The following is a 16,507-nucleotide window of genomic DNA, read 5'->3' as shown; positions in this document are numbered from 1 at the left end:
ATGTGGACATGCCATCAAATGAGTGGATTTGGCTATTTCAGCCACACCCGTTGCTGACAGATGTATTAAATGAAGAACATAGCCATGCAATCTCCATAGACAAACATTGGCAGTATAATGGCCTTACTGAAGAGCTCAGTGACTTTCAACGTGGCACTGTCATAGGATGCCAACCTTTCCAGAAAGCCAGTTCGTAAAATTTGCTCCAGTCAACTCTAAGTGCTGTTATTGTGAAGTGGAAACGTCTAGGAGCAACAACGGCTCAGCCGCGAAGTGGTAGGCCACACAAGCTCACAGAACGGGACCGCCGAGTGCTGAAACACGTAGTGCATAAAAATCGTCCGTCCTCGGTTGCAACACTCATTACCAAGATCGAAACTGCCTCTGGAAGCTGTTCATTGGGAGCTTCATGAAATGGGTTTCCATGGCACACACAAGCCTAAGATCATAAATGTGCAATGCCAAGCGTTGGATGGAGTGATGTAAAGCGCTCCGCCATTGGACTCTGGAGCAGTGGAAATGTGTTCTCTGGAGTGATGAATCACTCTTCACCATCTAGCAGTCCGACGGACAAATCTGGGTTTGGCAGATGCCAGGAGAACGCTACCTACCCCAATGCGTAGTGCCAACTGTAAGGTTTGGTGGAGGAGGAATAATGGTCTGGGGCTGTTTTTCATGGTTGGGGTTAGACCCCTTAGTTCCAGTGAAGTGAAAGCTTAAAGGTTCAGCATACAATGACATTCTAGACAATTCTGTGCTTCTAACTTTGTGGCAACAGTTTGGTAAAGTCCCTTTCCTGTTTCAGCAAAACGAGGTCCATACAGAAATGTTTTTTTGAGATCGGTGTGGAAGAACTTGACTGGCCTGCAGAGAGCCCTGACCTCAACCCTATCGAACACATTTGAGATTAATTGGAACGCCGACTGCGAGCCAGGCCTAATCACCCAACATCAGTGCCTGACCTCACTAATGTTCTTGTGGCTGAATGGAAGCAAGTTCCCACAATAATGTTCCAACAGCTAGTGGAAAGCCTTCCCAGAAGAGTGGAGGCTGTTGTAACAACAAAGGGGGAACCAACTCCATATTAATGCCTATGATTTTGGAATGAGATGTTTGACGAGCAGCTGTCCACATACTTTTGGTCATGTAGTATGTATGTTTAAACAGTAATACATGGTTAGAGTAAAAATAGTTTCACGAACTTCGGCAACAGATAAAGAACTCCACCTCCACACAAATAAGTCATGCCATTGAAGTAAACACTAGCTACCTCCCTTACCTTCCTTGGTACCTCCCTTCTTACCAGCCGCCATTTATGAAGTATTTATATTATTCTAGTCTGTTCTATGCTGTTCTATTCTATTGTGTCCTATTCTGTTCTGTTCTGTTCCATTTGGTTCTATTTAATTCTATTTTGTTCTATTCTGTTCTGTTCTATTCTATTTTGTTCTGTTCTGTTCTATTCTATTATTTTCTATTGTGTTCTATGATATTCTAAACTATTCTGTTCTAGCTGATTTGTTAATTCCTTACTTTCAGTTTCTGTGTGTATGTGTGTTGGATTATTGCTGCTTCATGTTGAATTAAACAAACACTAATCCATTTTATCTAGGGACTCTGATGCCTGACATGTCTTTAAAACAATCAGTAGGCATGGATCTGGGACATCATCCAATCAGTAGAAATGGATCTGGGACATCATCCAATCAGTGGGCATGGATCAGGGACATCATCCAATCAGTGGGCATGGATCGGGGACATCATCCAATCAGTAGGCATGGATCTGGGACATCATCCAATCAGTAGGCATGGATCTGGGACATCATCCAATCAGTAGGCATGGATCTGGGACATCATCCAATCAGTAGGCATGGATCTGGGACATCATCCAATCAGTAGGCATGGATCTGGGACATCATCCAATCAGTAGGCATGGATCTGGGACATCATCCAATCAGTAGGCATGGATCTGGGACATCATCCAATCAGTAGGCATGGATCTGGAACATCATCCAATCAGTAGGCATGGATCTGGGACATCACCCAATCAGTAGGCATGGATCTGGAACATCATCCAATCAGTAGGCATGGATCTGGGACATCATCCAATCAGTAGGCATGGATCTGGGACATCATCCAATCAGTAGGCATGGATCTGGAACATCATCCAAGCAGTAGGCATGGAGCTGGGACATCATCCAATCAGTAGGCATGGATCTGGGACATCATCCAATCAGTGGGCATGGATCTGGGACATCATCCAATCAGTGGGCATGGATCAGGGACATCATCCAATCAGTAGGCATGAATCAGGGACATCATCCAATCAGTAGGCATGGATCTGGGACATCATCCAATCAGTAGAAATGGATCTGGGACATCATCCAATCAGTGGGCATGGATCAGGGACATCATCCAATCAGTAGGCATGAATCAGGGACATCATCCAATCAGTAGGCATGGATCAGGGACATCATCCAATCAGTAGGCATGAATCAGGGACATCATCCAATCAGTAGGCATGGATCTGGGACATCATCCAATCAGTAGGCATGAATCAGGGACATCATCCAATCAGTAGGCATGGATCTGGGACATCATCCAATCAGTAGGCATGGATCTGGGACGTCATCCAATCAGTATGCATGGATCTGGGACGTCATCCAATCAGTATGCATGGATCTGGGACGTCATCCAATCAGTAGGCATGGATCTGGGACATCATCTTGTATGATTAGTTTTATACTTCAAAGAGGCCTGAAAAAAGGTGTTTTCTAAGCAAACACATTAGCATCGCTGCATTGTGTGGTGGTCCACCTGCATTTAAGCATTGGTGTACCGTACACTGTGCCTATATGAGCTCTCATTGTGCCTTTCAGGTTATTATTGCCTTGAGGCTGATGTTCAACACCTGCCTTTTAACTGGATATGAAATGCATAGGAACATCTGTATCTATAGATGATGTATTAAATCCTGTATTCTAAAAATATCATACAGTCTGCTTGTATACCCAGTAAAATGTTGTTTAGTTACTCACATGGAAGCTCAACCCGTATTGCCCTGGGCCCTGCATGCGACAAAGCAAATGGTTTTTAGTGATAAAATGATTTGGTAAAAAGCATACTTTGTCTCAGCAATGCAAATGCAGACATGAGTTATGTTGAGGTCACTGCTGCCTGCCATTGTGCAAAGAGAAAAAGGTAATGGGATAGCCTAACCTCAAAAATCCTAAACAAGATCAATTCATTTTACTGTTGGGGGAGAGTGCCCATACGGACATTTATTGAATAAAAGCTCAATACATAGAAACAAAGATAAAGTAAAGAAGGAAACCGATGCCAGAGATGTTTTGTTAGCTTAGAGTCCACTGTCTCTGTTGTCTGTTTCGATGCAGCCAACTTCAAATGAAGAATGCCGTCAGTGTGCTTAATCAATGCAGTAGAACACGACATTAAATTCAATGTGTGTGTGTGTGTGTGTGTGACAGGTTTCTGCAGTACAGTGGTTCATCAATTCCTTATTCCTGAACCTAAAGTCTCCTTTGGATCAATGGTCTTTACTTGAGGAGAATCCTGATAGGTTGATGTTCGTCCTCAAGGAGTCACAATGAACAACCAGGGTTGACATTGTCCTGTCAGGGCTGAGGGATGTCCTAAAATGTACACAGGAAAGGATATTTATAACTTTATGAATACCTCTATGTTAAAGGGACAGTTCATTCAAATCACACATGACATGTTTGTTTCCTTACCTTATATCAGTCTATGGTCTAGTCCAGGAGAGGGCAATCCACTCTGAGTTTCATTCACTTTTCTGTAATGGAGAACAATTTAAATCGAATGAAAAACAGGTGCTGGCGCACACCCAGAGAAAATAATTTTATGTAGAGGTGCTGACTAATAGTGAATAAACTATAAAAATATACAGGGCCTCGCGAAAGTATTCACCCCCCTTGGCATTTTTCCTATTTTGTTGCCTTACAACCTGGAATGAAAATAGATTTTGGGGGGTTTTGTATCCTTTGATTTACACAACATGCCTTCCACTTTGATGAAACAAAATATTTTTTTTTGTAAAACTAACAAGAAATTAGACAAAAAAACAGAAAACTTGAGCTTGCATTCTAGCCACTGGGATTTTTTCCCATTCTTCAAGGCAAAACTGCTCCAGCTCCTTCAAGTTGGATGGGTTCCTGCTGGTGTACAGCAATCTTTAAGTCATACCACAGATTCTCAATTGGATTGAGGTCTGGGCTTTGACTAGGCCATTCCAAGACATTTAAATGTTTTCCCTTAAACCACTCGAGTGTTGCTTTAGCAGTATGCTTAGGGGCATTGTCCTGCTGGAAGGTGAACCTCCATCCCAGTCTCAAATATCTGGAAGAGAAACAGGTTTCCCTCAAAAATTTCCCTGTATTTAGCACCTTCCATCATTCCTCCAATTCTGAACAGTTTCCCAGGCCCTGCCGATGAAAAACATCCCCACAGCATGATGCTGCCACCACCATGCTTCGCTTTGGGGATTGTGTTCTCGGGGTGACGAGAGTTGTTGGGTTTGTACCAGACATAACGTTTTCCTTGATGGCCAAAAAGCTCAGTTTTAGTCTCATGTGACCAGAGTACCTTTTTCCATATGTTTGGGGAGTCTCCCTCTTCCGTAAAGCCCAGCTCTGTGGAGTGTCCGGCTTAAAGTGGTCCTATGGACAGATACTCCAATCTCTCCGCTTTGGAGCTTTGCAGCTCCTTCAGGGTTATCTTTGGTCTCTTTGTTGCCTCTCTGAGTTTTGGGGGGCGGCCCTCTCTTGGCAGGTTTGTTGTTTTGCCATATTCTTTCCATTTTTTAATAATGGATTTAATGGTGCTCCGTGGGATGGTAAAAGTTTCTGATATTTTTTTATAACCCAACCCTGATCTGTACTTCTCCACAAGTTTGTCCCGGACCTGTTTGGAGAGCTCCTTGGTCTTCATGGTGTCGCTTGCTTGGTGGTGCCTCTTGCTTAGTGGTGTTGCAGACTTAGAACAGTTGTATATATACTTTCAGTACAGGTGTATATATACTGAGATCATGTGACAGATCATGTGCCACTTATATTGCACACAGGTGGACTTCATTTAACTAATTATGTGACTTCTGAAGGTAATTGGTTGCACCACATCTTATTTAGGGGCTTCATAGCAAAGGGGGTAAATAAACAAGTTATTTTTTTCATTTCAATTCACCAATTTGGACTATTTTGTGTATGTCCATTACATGAAATCCAAATAAAAATCCATTTAAATTACAGGTTGTAATGCAACATAATAGGAAAAACGCCAAGCGAGGTGAATACTTTTGCAAGGCACTGTAGTGGGTAAATCACCAACGTTTCGGCGTCACTGTGCCTTCTTCAGGGTGACAATTTAAATCTAACACAGTTGAATTTTCAAAGCAGAACATGTCTTTGGGAAAAGGTCTGTGGGAAAATGTCTGTCTATCACTTACAGCTTTGAATCAAATCAGTGCTCTAACGTTGTAACCTCATCTAGCATTTGACCCCTAGTGTAGCTAGCAACCGACATTCAGTTAGTTTAATGTGTCAGATGTGTCAGAATGTATCTCTCCATCATGATCATTTCCCCACGGAGCACTGGAGGTGGCTGATCTCTATAGAAACTGTTGGAACGATGTTCAAGATGGCTGTCAGTCAGGTAAGATGATGCAAAGAGCAAAGCTCTGCGTGACTGACATTCAAAACAACATGTGTCTCTGTGCTGTTCATCTGTCTTCCCAAGAACTAACGGTACGTGAGCCTGGTCTGAGCCGGAATGGACCGCAGGGCAGGAGCCTGTCTCCTGTTTCTGTAGCATTACACAGCTTGGACAAGACACTAATAATAACACAGGTGGAAAAACCCTGTCAATAAACTGATACAACTGCTAAAAGATTGGAACTACTTTAGGCAGAGCTTGTTGTGAATCACGGATTGTATAACTCACTCTTAACTCTCATTGAACCTGATTCTGAACGAAAAGGTCTCCAAAAGGGTTAATATTTGATTTGACAGTTAGCAGTTACATTCACCTCAATGAACTGTACATGTTTTGTCTGGGTTAGAAATCCTATGACAATAAACAACGTCCTATTTTCCTGGAACTTTCCTGCTGGGATGCAGCTATGCAGCAGTGTCCAACTTCAACAAGCTCATCAAATATGAAATGTATGAAGGAAAGTGGGCTCTGCATTATTCAAGAGGGCCATCACATGCCTTATCCAATTTCAAGTCTATTTCACTTGTCCTCTCCATTTTGACTGCTTGTTTACCAATTCCATTCAGGTCTATACTCTTAGTATAGACCTAAGAGGGTTCCAAAATGGTTATTTGGCTGTATCCATAGGAGAACCCTTTTTGGGTCCAGGTAGAACTCTTTTGGGTCCCATGTAGAACCCTACGTGAAAAGGGTTTTACATGAAATCGAGAAGGGTTCTACCTGGAACCAAAAAGGGTTCTTCAAAGGTTTGAAGAACCCTATGGGGAGAGACGAACAACCATTTTAGGTTCTAGATGGCCGACACTCTCAGGAAAAAGGTGCTAAAACATAAACGGTATAGTAAAGTCAAATGTAATTGGATAATTGTATTCCTTTCCAGTAAAATAAATAAACAGATACCACAGCTGTTCTGTAACCCAGCAGTGAAGGGCTCCGTCTCAATCATCTCTCCTTCCTCACAAGTGTGCACTTGTTCACTACTTCCCAACAAATCTAAAAGCATTGGATTAGCGGAGACATGGGTGAGCATGAGTTCCCACCATATTTCATATACCACCAGTCATTTCCTTTCTAGCCAGCGAAGGGTAGATAACAAGTGCAGCTTTTGGAGGAAAAATAGATAATTGGGACTTTGCCATGCAACGGTTACTTTAAATGTCCAACTGTTACTTTAAATGTCCAACTGTTACTTTAAATGTCCAACTGTTACTTTAAATGTTCAACTGTTACTTTAAATGTTCAACTGTTACTTTAAATGTTCAACTGTTACTTTAAATGTTCAACTGTTACTTTAAATGTTCAACTGTTACTTTAAATGTCCACCTGCTTCTTTCGCAGACTGTAAAGTTTAAAAAGTAACTAACTTACATCAAAATAATGTTGTACATTTCCATTGACATGCAGCAGACATCCACATTCAGTCACTCTCATCCTGTTTAATTACTTTTCTCCATTTCGCCGTACGTGCCAAGTCGAGGCTTACAATAAGAATAAAAACCAATGCAATTTGATTTAATAAGCATAATTACTCATGTGAAAGGTGTAAGTTAATAGAATTTCTCGAGGAGATAATGTAAAAGAAGAGAGCTGACATTTTAGTGTCCTCTTACCAGCTTGGAGGATATGACCGGAATGATTAACTGTAATTTAGCAGGAGTGATCTCAGACTTTTATCAATCTGAATTATCACACAACTGAAGGCAATATACAACTTTTCTGATAGAAAAGGGCCTGTGTGGCGTCGATATTAGTCAGAAACATTTATTCTATTGTCCAAAAAAAAAGTGTAAATAATGTAATTTTAGTTATAAAGTCAGTCTCGTTCAAAACTGAGTTGTGTAAGTGAGTTCGTCATGACTTGAGGGTTAGGTTTTTGATTTCGACAATGCTTACTTGATCACTGGCATAGGATGCACATCTGCACTCTATCCAATCTTACGCAGAACACACAGACAGTGAGATAGACCCGCCCAGCACCGCAGCGGATCAGACTTTTTACTACACAAGACAACACACCACACATTTTTTTACTTGAGAAATAGTGCACCAAACACCTTAGCTACTGTACATTTACAACTAAATCCTCCTCAGCTAAAACTTCAAAAGTAATTACACATTTCTTGAGTTATCTTAAATTCATTCTGACTACTTTGAGGAAGTGACATTGGCTTTGTTCCTATGGTGTCTCATGGGGGACACACATCAATAACTGCCACATCAAACCACACCCCCAAGACTGAAATCAAATGTTTCTTAATGAGGAAGAGAGAAACACATGCAGAGTCGGTACATTCAGTTCAATGATGTATACTGTAAAACCCCTGAATTGCTGCTGCTATATATTAGCCAATGAGAGGCTTTGAAACAACCAGCCATATTGGAACTCGATAAGCAGTCCTCGATAAGAATTAATGGAATTCTACAGTATTTCAAATAAATGTTTCAAGAACAAAATTACATGTATTTAAGTATTGTTTTGTTGCAGTGGGGACATTTAATACATTTTTTTATCTCCCATAATATAATTTAAAAGGATGCATGAAAGTGTCTGTAAAAGAATAAACCGGAAGTTACTTTTCGTAGCAGATTAGGAAAACATCTTTGCTAACCCTAACCCTTTTCCTAACCTTAACCTAATTCTCCTCACCTGCTACAAAAGAAAATCCCTTCTGCTCATGGCTGTATGGAAGTGGCATGTTTTTAAAGGGATACTACAACATTTTTCAACGTCATATTCATCTCCAGCACCACCCCAACATCAACATATGTTAAAATGACGTGTTTCTATGATTTGAGTAAACAAGATAGAGGAAGATAAGTGTTTCCAATGACATCATTGGTGTGCATCATGTAATTTTGACCAGTTGTGAGAAGGCATGGCATACTAATTGCCTACTAATTGGTTGGTGATATCATTGGAAACATATATTGATTAGTACAAACAATAGAAACGCGCCATTGTCACATATGTTGATGTTGGAGTGGTGCTGGAGATGATGAATATGACATCATAAGGGCCCTAGGCCATACATTTAGATATACAATGAGGCGATGTCTCTGTCCCATTATGGCGTCTGTGAGAGCATGGGCAGCGCCATTGAGGCCCCTCCATTTTGAAGTAGTCAATTTTCTTCTTCTAGTACCTCTATGAGTTGGCAAACAAACTGAAAGGGTGCACACTGCCACCTAGAGTGTGTTGTTTGAACAGTTATAAAGCCAAGGTTAGCGATTCACTGCCATCTACAGATTCGCTGCCATCAACAGATTCACTGCCATCTACAGTTATGGATTGTTTCCTCACAAGTATAATTTATTTGCTGATCCTTCCTGGTGAACTGGGTGGAATTATGTGATTCTTCCTCGACCCATAGGAAGTCCCACCCAGTTGACTACTTCAACATGGTGAAAGTCCTCGATGGCGCTGTCCATACTACAACAGGCTTTTGAGTCCTATATCAATCTCTGTGGTATGGGCCTACTGCTTGCCTCCATTTGTTTTCAAACAAACTGACTAATTGTTCGTTACAAAGTACAAACCTGTACAGTATATCTTTTGTTATCCCTAGTCCTAATTGTAAACGACCCAAACTGTTGTTATGGAAGATTTGACACTGTCGATTTTAAAGACGAATGTAATGTGAGAGCATCCCCAAATCCTCTCCTGTCCAGATAACAGAGAACGAGGTGGCCTCATGCTTGTCAAATGTTAAGCCACACAAAGCACCAGGCCCAGACAGACTACAAGAGAAAGTACTGAAGTTCTGCGCCGACCAGCTCAAGGGAGTCTTCACACGACTGTTCTCCTCCTGCTGAGCACCTATACAGTGCCAAACTCCTTGAAGGTGTCGACCAGAAGAAGCAGTGGTGTAAAGAACTTAAGTAAAAATACTTTAAAGTACTATTTAAGTCGTTTTTGGGGTATCTGAAATTTACTTTACTATTTACAGTTGAAGTCAGAAGTTTACATATACTTAGGTTGGTGTAATGAGATGAAGATCACTAATGAGATCCAAGGAATGATTTGAAACCACAATTAAGATGAATAAGACAAACGATAACGAAGTGAGGTATCACAATGGAGGTATCACAGCTGACTTAGGAAACAATGTGAGCCTTTTCAAGTACGCGGATGACATGGCTCTGGTAGGACTCTTTATAAAAGATGCTACATCAGATGTGGACAGCTATTTTAAACAGACCAATAACCTTCAAGAATGGTGCCGGTCAAGTGCCCTCCACATCAATGTGGAAAAGACAAAGGATCTGATCGCCAATTGAAACAACTTACCAGTGTCCCAACCACTCTCTCTGAACGACCAACCAGTGGAGGTGGTTGAGTGTTTCAGATACTTAGGGACACAAATTGCTAACAACCTGAGTTTTACAGAGAATTCAGACTGTATTTAAAAAAAAGCAAGCCAGTACCTGTTTTTAATTAGGAAATTGAAGGGGTTTGTGGTCAGCCAGGATGTTCTGGAGAGGGTGAACAGCAGCTTGGTGGAGAGCATCCCCACGTTCAATATGACAGTCTGGTATGGTAATCTGAGCGCGAGGAGCAAAACCAAACTGACAAGAATAGTAAACACAGCCAGCAAAGTAATTGGTCGACCACAGGCACATTTGAGCAGTCTGTTCCACAAGACAAACAAAAAGAACACACTGGCTGTCGTTGGCGACTATCTTACCCTCTACACCCTCAGCTTGAGAGACTTCAGAACGCCCATGGCCAAGAAGAATGTGTTCAAACATTCATTTGTTCCTTGTGCTGTTGGACTACGAAATGCAAAGTAAATTGTATCTGTATATGTACATATCTATCTAGAGCAGTTGGGACAGTGATCGGTTGTGAGTGAATGTATTCATGTCCTCTATGTTTTTAGTGGCAGGAAAATTATGTGGATATATTGAAGCAACGTCTCAAGACATCACTCAGGAAGTTAAAGCTCGGTCGCAAATGGGTCTTCCAAATGGACAATGACCCCAAGCATACTTCCAAAGTTGTGGCAAAATGGCTTAAGGACAACAAAGTCAAGGTATTGGAGTGACCATCGCAAAGCCCCGACCTAAATCCTATAGAAAATGTGTGGGCAGAACTGAAAAAGCGTGTGCGAGCAAGGAGGCCTACAAACCTGATTCAGTTACACAAGCTCTGTCAGGAGGAATGGGCCAAAATTCACCCAACTTATTGTGGGAAGCTTGTGGAAGGCTACCCGAAATGTTTGACCAAAGTTAAACAATTTAATGGCAATATACTAATTGAGTGTATGTAAACTTCTGACCCACTGGGAATGTGATGAAAGAAATAAAAGCAAAAATAAATAATTCTCTCTACTATTATTCTGACATTTCACATTCTTAAAATAAAGTGGTGATCCTAACTGACCTAAGACAGGGAATTTTTTACTCTGATTAAATGTCAGGAATTGTGAAACTGAGTTTAAATGCATTTCGCTAACGTGTATGTAAACTTGCGATTTCAACTGTATATTTCATTACCCCATTTAATACCACATTTTTTCCAGACATAAAAATATCGAAATCTTGTGTCATTATTAAGCCTTTGAAATAATCAGAATTATTTTGAATATTCATGGAAAAGTAGGTGAAAAAGTGTATTTTATGGTCGGTCACAATTGTGACCGGTGGGACAATATTTATGTATACTGAATTAACACATTTAAACCTCTGTCACTGGCAGTCCCCAGCATTGCTACTAGAATGCCCCATCACATTCTAGTGTGACTATTTTACATATCAAAAACCCTTATACAACACCGATATGAATACTGAGAGCAAAAACAACAACCATTAATGTATTTCAACATTGTTATTTTATTGTAACATACATTGTAACATTGTTACTTTATTGTAACTTCATGAAGTCCTTCTGTGGCTTGAATGGGACATCAAAAAGACGATTTTGCCTCATCGTTCCAGAGCTCCCATATCCTCTTTTTTGTCATTTCATCAAGGAGTGCAAGCGAAGTGAAGAGGTTGTCATGAAGGAACTTGCAACCTTGAGGCACCCGAGATTGCTCTGCAACACCAAGAACGACACTGGGTCCATGACCCAACCCAGTCTCAGGGAGGAGAGTGTGGGGTGGTGAGTGGTAGGTCATCATCACTGATAACCTTGTCCCTGTCATGATCAGTTTGCATAGGTTCAGCATATACATTCAACAGCCTGGCTGGCAAATGGCCTGTCTCCCCCTCATAGTCAATATCTGACCCATCGCTATCACAATCGCTGAGGGATAACTGCAATGTTGCATGCCTTGTCTGGGCAGTCACCTAGATCCAACATATCCAGAACTTGACTCAAAGTGAAACTAAAAGAAAGAACAGAGTAGAAAGTTAGAACAAGAACTATGTATGTGTATAACTATGTGTAATGTACACCTGGATGCACTGTGCTATCCCGCCGGTCACTATTGTTGCCGTCAACATGTTTACTCATTCTAGTTTTTATTAAAATGTATTTCACCTTTATTTAACCAGGTAGGCTAGTTGAGAACAAGTTCTCATTTGCAACTGCGAACTGGCCAAGATAAAAAAAAAAAGCAGTATGACACAGACAACAAAACAGAGTTACACATGGAGTAAACAATAAACAAGCCAATAACACAATAAACAAGTCAATGACACAGTAGAAAAAAGAAAGTCTATATACAGTGTGGGCAAAAGGCATGAGGAGGTAGGCAATAAATAGGCCATAGGAACGAATAATTACAATTTAGCAGATTAACACTGGAGTGATAAATGAGCAGATGATGACATACAAGTAGAGATACTGGTGTGCAAAAGAGCACAAAAGTAAATAAAAATAAAAACAGTATGGGGATGAGGTAGGTAGATTGGGTGGGCTATTTACAGATGGACTATGTACAGCTGCAGCGAATGGTTAGCTGCTCCGACAGTTGATGCTTAAAGCTGGTGAGGGAAATAAAAGTCTCCAACTTCAGCGATTTTTGCAATTTGTTCCAGTCACTGGCAGCAGAGAACTGGAAGGAAAGGCGGCCAAATGAGGTGTTGGCGTTGGGGATGATCAGTGAGATATACCTGCTGGAACGTGTGCTACGGGTGGGTATTGTTATCGTGACCAGTGAACTGAGATAAGGCAGAGCTTTACCTAGCATAGACTATGACCACACTGAACAAAGTTGAGTAATTGCAAATGCATATATCAATACTAAACACCTTAAAGATTATGGGAACCAAACATCTTTGTCCTATCTTAATGTTAACATACTTTACTAACCTTTTGTTTAGGAGCTTTGACGTAGACATCGTCTTCTCATGTTGCAACCAGGAAGTAAACAGCTCTGGTCATGTGACAATTCACACTAAACATGTGACACTGCACATCTTTCATTGAGACACTTTATTACACAGGTGTCAAACTCATTCCACGGGGGGCCGAGTGTCTGCGGGTTTTCGCTCCTCCCTTGTACTTGATTGATGAATTAACATCACTAATTAGTTAGGAACTCCCCACACCTGGTTGTCTAGGGCTTTATTGAAAGGAAAAACCAAAAACCTGCAGACACTAGGCCCTCCGTGGAATGAGTTTGACACCCCTGCTTTATTATTTCAATATTTGCTGGAAATGCATTGATACATCATTCAGGAACATTTTTAGAGCCTTATAACTGGAAAAGTTTTTTACGCACTATTGTGACTGATGGAATTAAATAGTTTAACTATGTTATCCCTAGTCCCAATTCAAACATTGTGTATTATAACGTGTGAAACAACAGACGGTAGAGTCTGTTAATCATGTAGCCTATTTAGAAATATTTCGCTTTGTTTAAAATGACAACCTGTTCTACTGGTGCACCGGTAAATTCATGGCTTTACCCACAGGTTTCACACCTTTTCTTATTTGCAGTGTAAATACATAGCACTTATTTTTGCACCTGATGTACTGGCTTCGGCTCCACACCAAATAAATATTTTTTTATTTAACCTTTATTTATAGGCAAGTCAGTTAACACATTCTGATTTACAATGACGGCCTACACCGTCCAAACCCGGACGACGCTGGGCCAATTGTGCGCAGCTCTATGAGACTCCCAGTCAAGGCAGATTGTGATACAGCCTGGATTCGAAACAGGGTGTCTGTAGTGACCCCTCTAGCACTGAGATGCAGTGCCTTAGACCGCTGAACCACTTGGGGGCCCCAGGCTACCGGGTTCGCTATCTTATCAGACTCTAAATTACCAGATCATTCTATACCAGAGTGAAAATTAAAATGTAGCTACACTGGAGTTTTGGACTAAACCAATTTAACACCCAATAGAAGTTTCTAATATTTAGTAATGGAATATCGGTGATTAAGAAATCAGGGTTTAAATGGGTGTCACTCAGCTAAAACTTGACAGATAAACTCTCTCGCCAAGACAGATAGATTTCCTTGATCGTTTTCAGTCACAAATTAGTGCTACGTTCCAGCCTAGAACGCAGGGACACCATGAAGGGCAAGACATCCTTCAACAACATGAACATTCTAATCTGAAATGACTGGAGCGTCTCATTAATTGACCATGGTTTACGTCCCCATTGGCAGTGCACTAGGCTATACTTTTGCCCTCTGGCGCGGTTCAAAGATACTGCGTTTATTGGGATTAGGGTGACATTTTGAACGTTCTCCACAAAACTGGAATATTCATTGCACTCATGCTTTGCAAAAAATGGTCAGTGTTGTTTTTTTGTCAGTTTGAGCTGGGGAGGAAACATCCAAAATATTGATCCAACAAGCTCATTTAAAGAAGGCCGACTCAACAGTAAGTCTACTCTACCAGATGATCACTGTAGGGTATCTATCTGTCTGATGTGGTCTGTCTCTCTGTTGGCAACTTCGTATCCACTGTATCGCCCCTTCCGTGATGTCAATAGAAGCACATGGTCCGTGTTTGTTGCAGGAAGTGAAGATGGCGGACCAGTCGTTGCTATCTGTGTCTGCTCTCGGGTGGTCGATTTTCGCCCTTGTATTTTTGGTAAGCGCACTCAAGTCGCTGCAGAATCTCGAAATATTACCCTGTATATGTACTGGATGACTTTCCTTTGGCCACAGTTGTCTTTGTCACGCTCAGTTCGCTACAGCTTTACGTAGTTAGCAATCTAGCTAGCTAACGTTAGCTAGTTTGACAGCTGTCATGGCTTAGTTGGCTAACGTTGTAGCTGTCTAGCTAACTCAGAGTTTAGCTAACCTGCCTCTAATAGCCTCGCTAATACCATATAAATAGCTAACTGTTGTAGCTAATTAATTCGTTTACAGTGTAATAGTGAATAATTGTTGTTGTCATGTTCGTATCTATTAGTTTTACCAAGCAACGATAGCTAGTATACAGTAGTTTGCATTAAGTTAGCTAGTTGCTAACAGGTAGCTATTGGATTATGCCTGCTTCTAAGTTAAATGTCAAAGTTTAACTTGAAGTATACTTCTCCTCCCTTATTTGTAAAGACGAATTTAGCTAAATAACTACATGCATTATCAATTGTTAGTTAGTTGGCTAGTTAGCCTACACAATGTCACATGACTGCAGACAGCTACATTTACAGAGGGGCTGCTGAGCCTGCCTGCTACAGTAATTTCCGTTTTCATATCAGTCAGGAAGGCTTTGTACCTAGCTAGTGATTATAATAGCCAATATAGCTTAGAGGAATTTGTTTTCTTTTAGCTAACATGCTGAAACACCAGATTGGTCTCTGAATTGCTCCCCTCTCTATTTAGTATGCAATGCAATCCTCTCAATGGGTCTTAGTTTAGATGCAAAGCTTGTGTCATTACCTGGCAAAACACGCAGGCATGTGCTAGTGTTAATTGATCCGGTCTCTGGATGGCATCCCTTCAGGATCTGAGCAGCCAATGGGCTTTAGCAGTGTCCTCACAGTTTAGGACTAGGCAACATGTGTGCCTGGAATACAACCTTGTGATTCTGGAGCTCCAGCACAATTGTGTGTGTGTGTGTGTGCGTGTGTGTGTGTGTGTGTGTGTGTGTGTGTGTGTGTGTGTGTGTGTGTGTGTGTGTGTGTGTGTGTGTGTGCGTGCGCCAAATAACATCCTGTACCCTATGTGTGCCAAATAACATCCTGTGCCCTAGGTTCCTCCCCTTCTAGGGAGTTTTTCCTAGCCACCGTGCTTCTACATCTGCATTGCTTGCTGTTTGGGGTTTTAGGCTGGGTGTCTGTATAGCACTTTGTGACATCTGCTTATGTAAAAAGGGATTTATAAATTGATTTGATGACAGCCTGCGTGAATAGGGTTGATGCGAGTGGCAATTAAAACAAGTTTTCAACAACACTTTTGCAAAGTAATTCATTTGTAGTGGTGAGATTTAATTTGTGAATATTGTAAATCGAAACATCTGAGTCTCGCTGTTGGCTGTATTGGTGTCAGAAGTGGGATATCATAATGAGCCTACTTAGCTAAGAGTCATTACAATAACAATGAACTGTAAACACTCAGATGTTCTGACAGCTGATGCGGCCCAATAACTTTTTGATATTTTACGTGATAACTCTAACCATTGTTTTTCCATCCACAGGTGATCCTGTCCTTCTGTTGGGTCTACATCAGGAAGTACCAGAGCCGCCAAGAGAGTGAGGTCATCTCAACCATCACTGCAATATGCGCATTGGCCATTGCACTGATAACCTCTGCACTTCTTCCAGTGGATATATTCCTAGTGTCTTACATGAAGCACCCCAACGGTACTTACAAGGTATGTATTCAGCTGCTTCATAAGCCCTGAGACTT

At 41.2% G+C, this 16,507-nt stretch overlaps 1 protein-coding gene and 1 long non-coding RNA gene across 3 annotated transcripts in view; one reads left to right on the top strand and one right to left on the bottom strand.

Annotated features, from left to right (window-relative positions):
• Positions 1-11,560: 11,560 nt before the first annotated feature.
• Positions 11,561-13,070, bottom strand: LOC129835952 (uncharacterized). Its single transcript, XR_008756585.1, has 2 exons — positions 13,007-13,070; positions 11,561-12,077 (listed from the first exon to the last, which is right to left on the bottom strand). It is a non-coding gene; the product is annotated as an uncharacterized LOC129835952 (long non-coding RNA).
• A 1,548-nt stretch (positions 13,071-14,618) lies between these two features.
• Positions 14,619-16,507, top strand: part of lmbrd1 (LMBR1 domain containing 1) — a 212,046-nt gene continuing 210,157 nt past the window's right edge. Inside the window, exons 1-2 of one of the 2 annotated variants that reach the window (XM_055901726.1) lie at positions 14,619-14,744; positions 16,296-16,472. In XM_055901726.1, coding sequence (XP_055757701.1) covers positions 14,634-14,744; positions 16,296-16,472 — 288 coding nt within the window. In that variant the 5' untranslated portion in view covers positions 14,619-14,633. The remainder of the gene's footprint in view (positions 14,745-16,295; positions 16,473-16,507) is intronic. The other variant, XM_055901724.1, reaches the window with a different exon arrangement.

This window comes from Salvelinus fontinalis, chromosome 37 (genome assembly GCF_029448725.1).
Source record: "Salvelinus fontinalis isolate EN_2023a chromosome 37, ASM2944872v1, whole genome shotgun sequence".
NCBI lineage: Eukaryota > Metazoa > Chordata > Actinopteri > Salmoniformes > Salmonidae > Salvelinus > Salvelinus fontinalis.
Note: the sequence above shows the minus strand (reverse complement) of the source record. Positions and strands in the feature narration are given on the sequence as shown.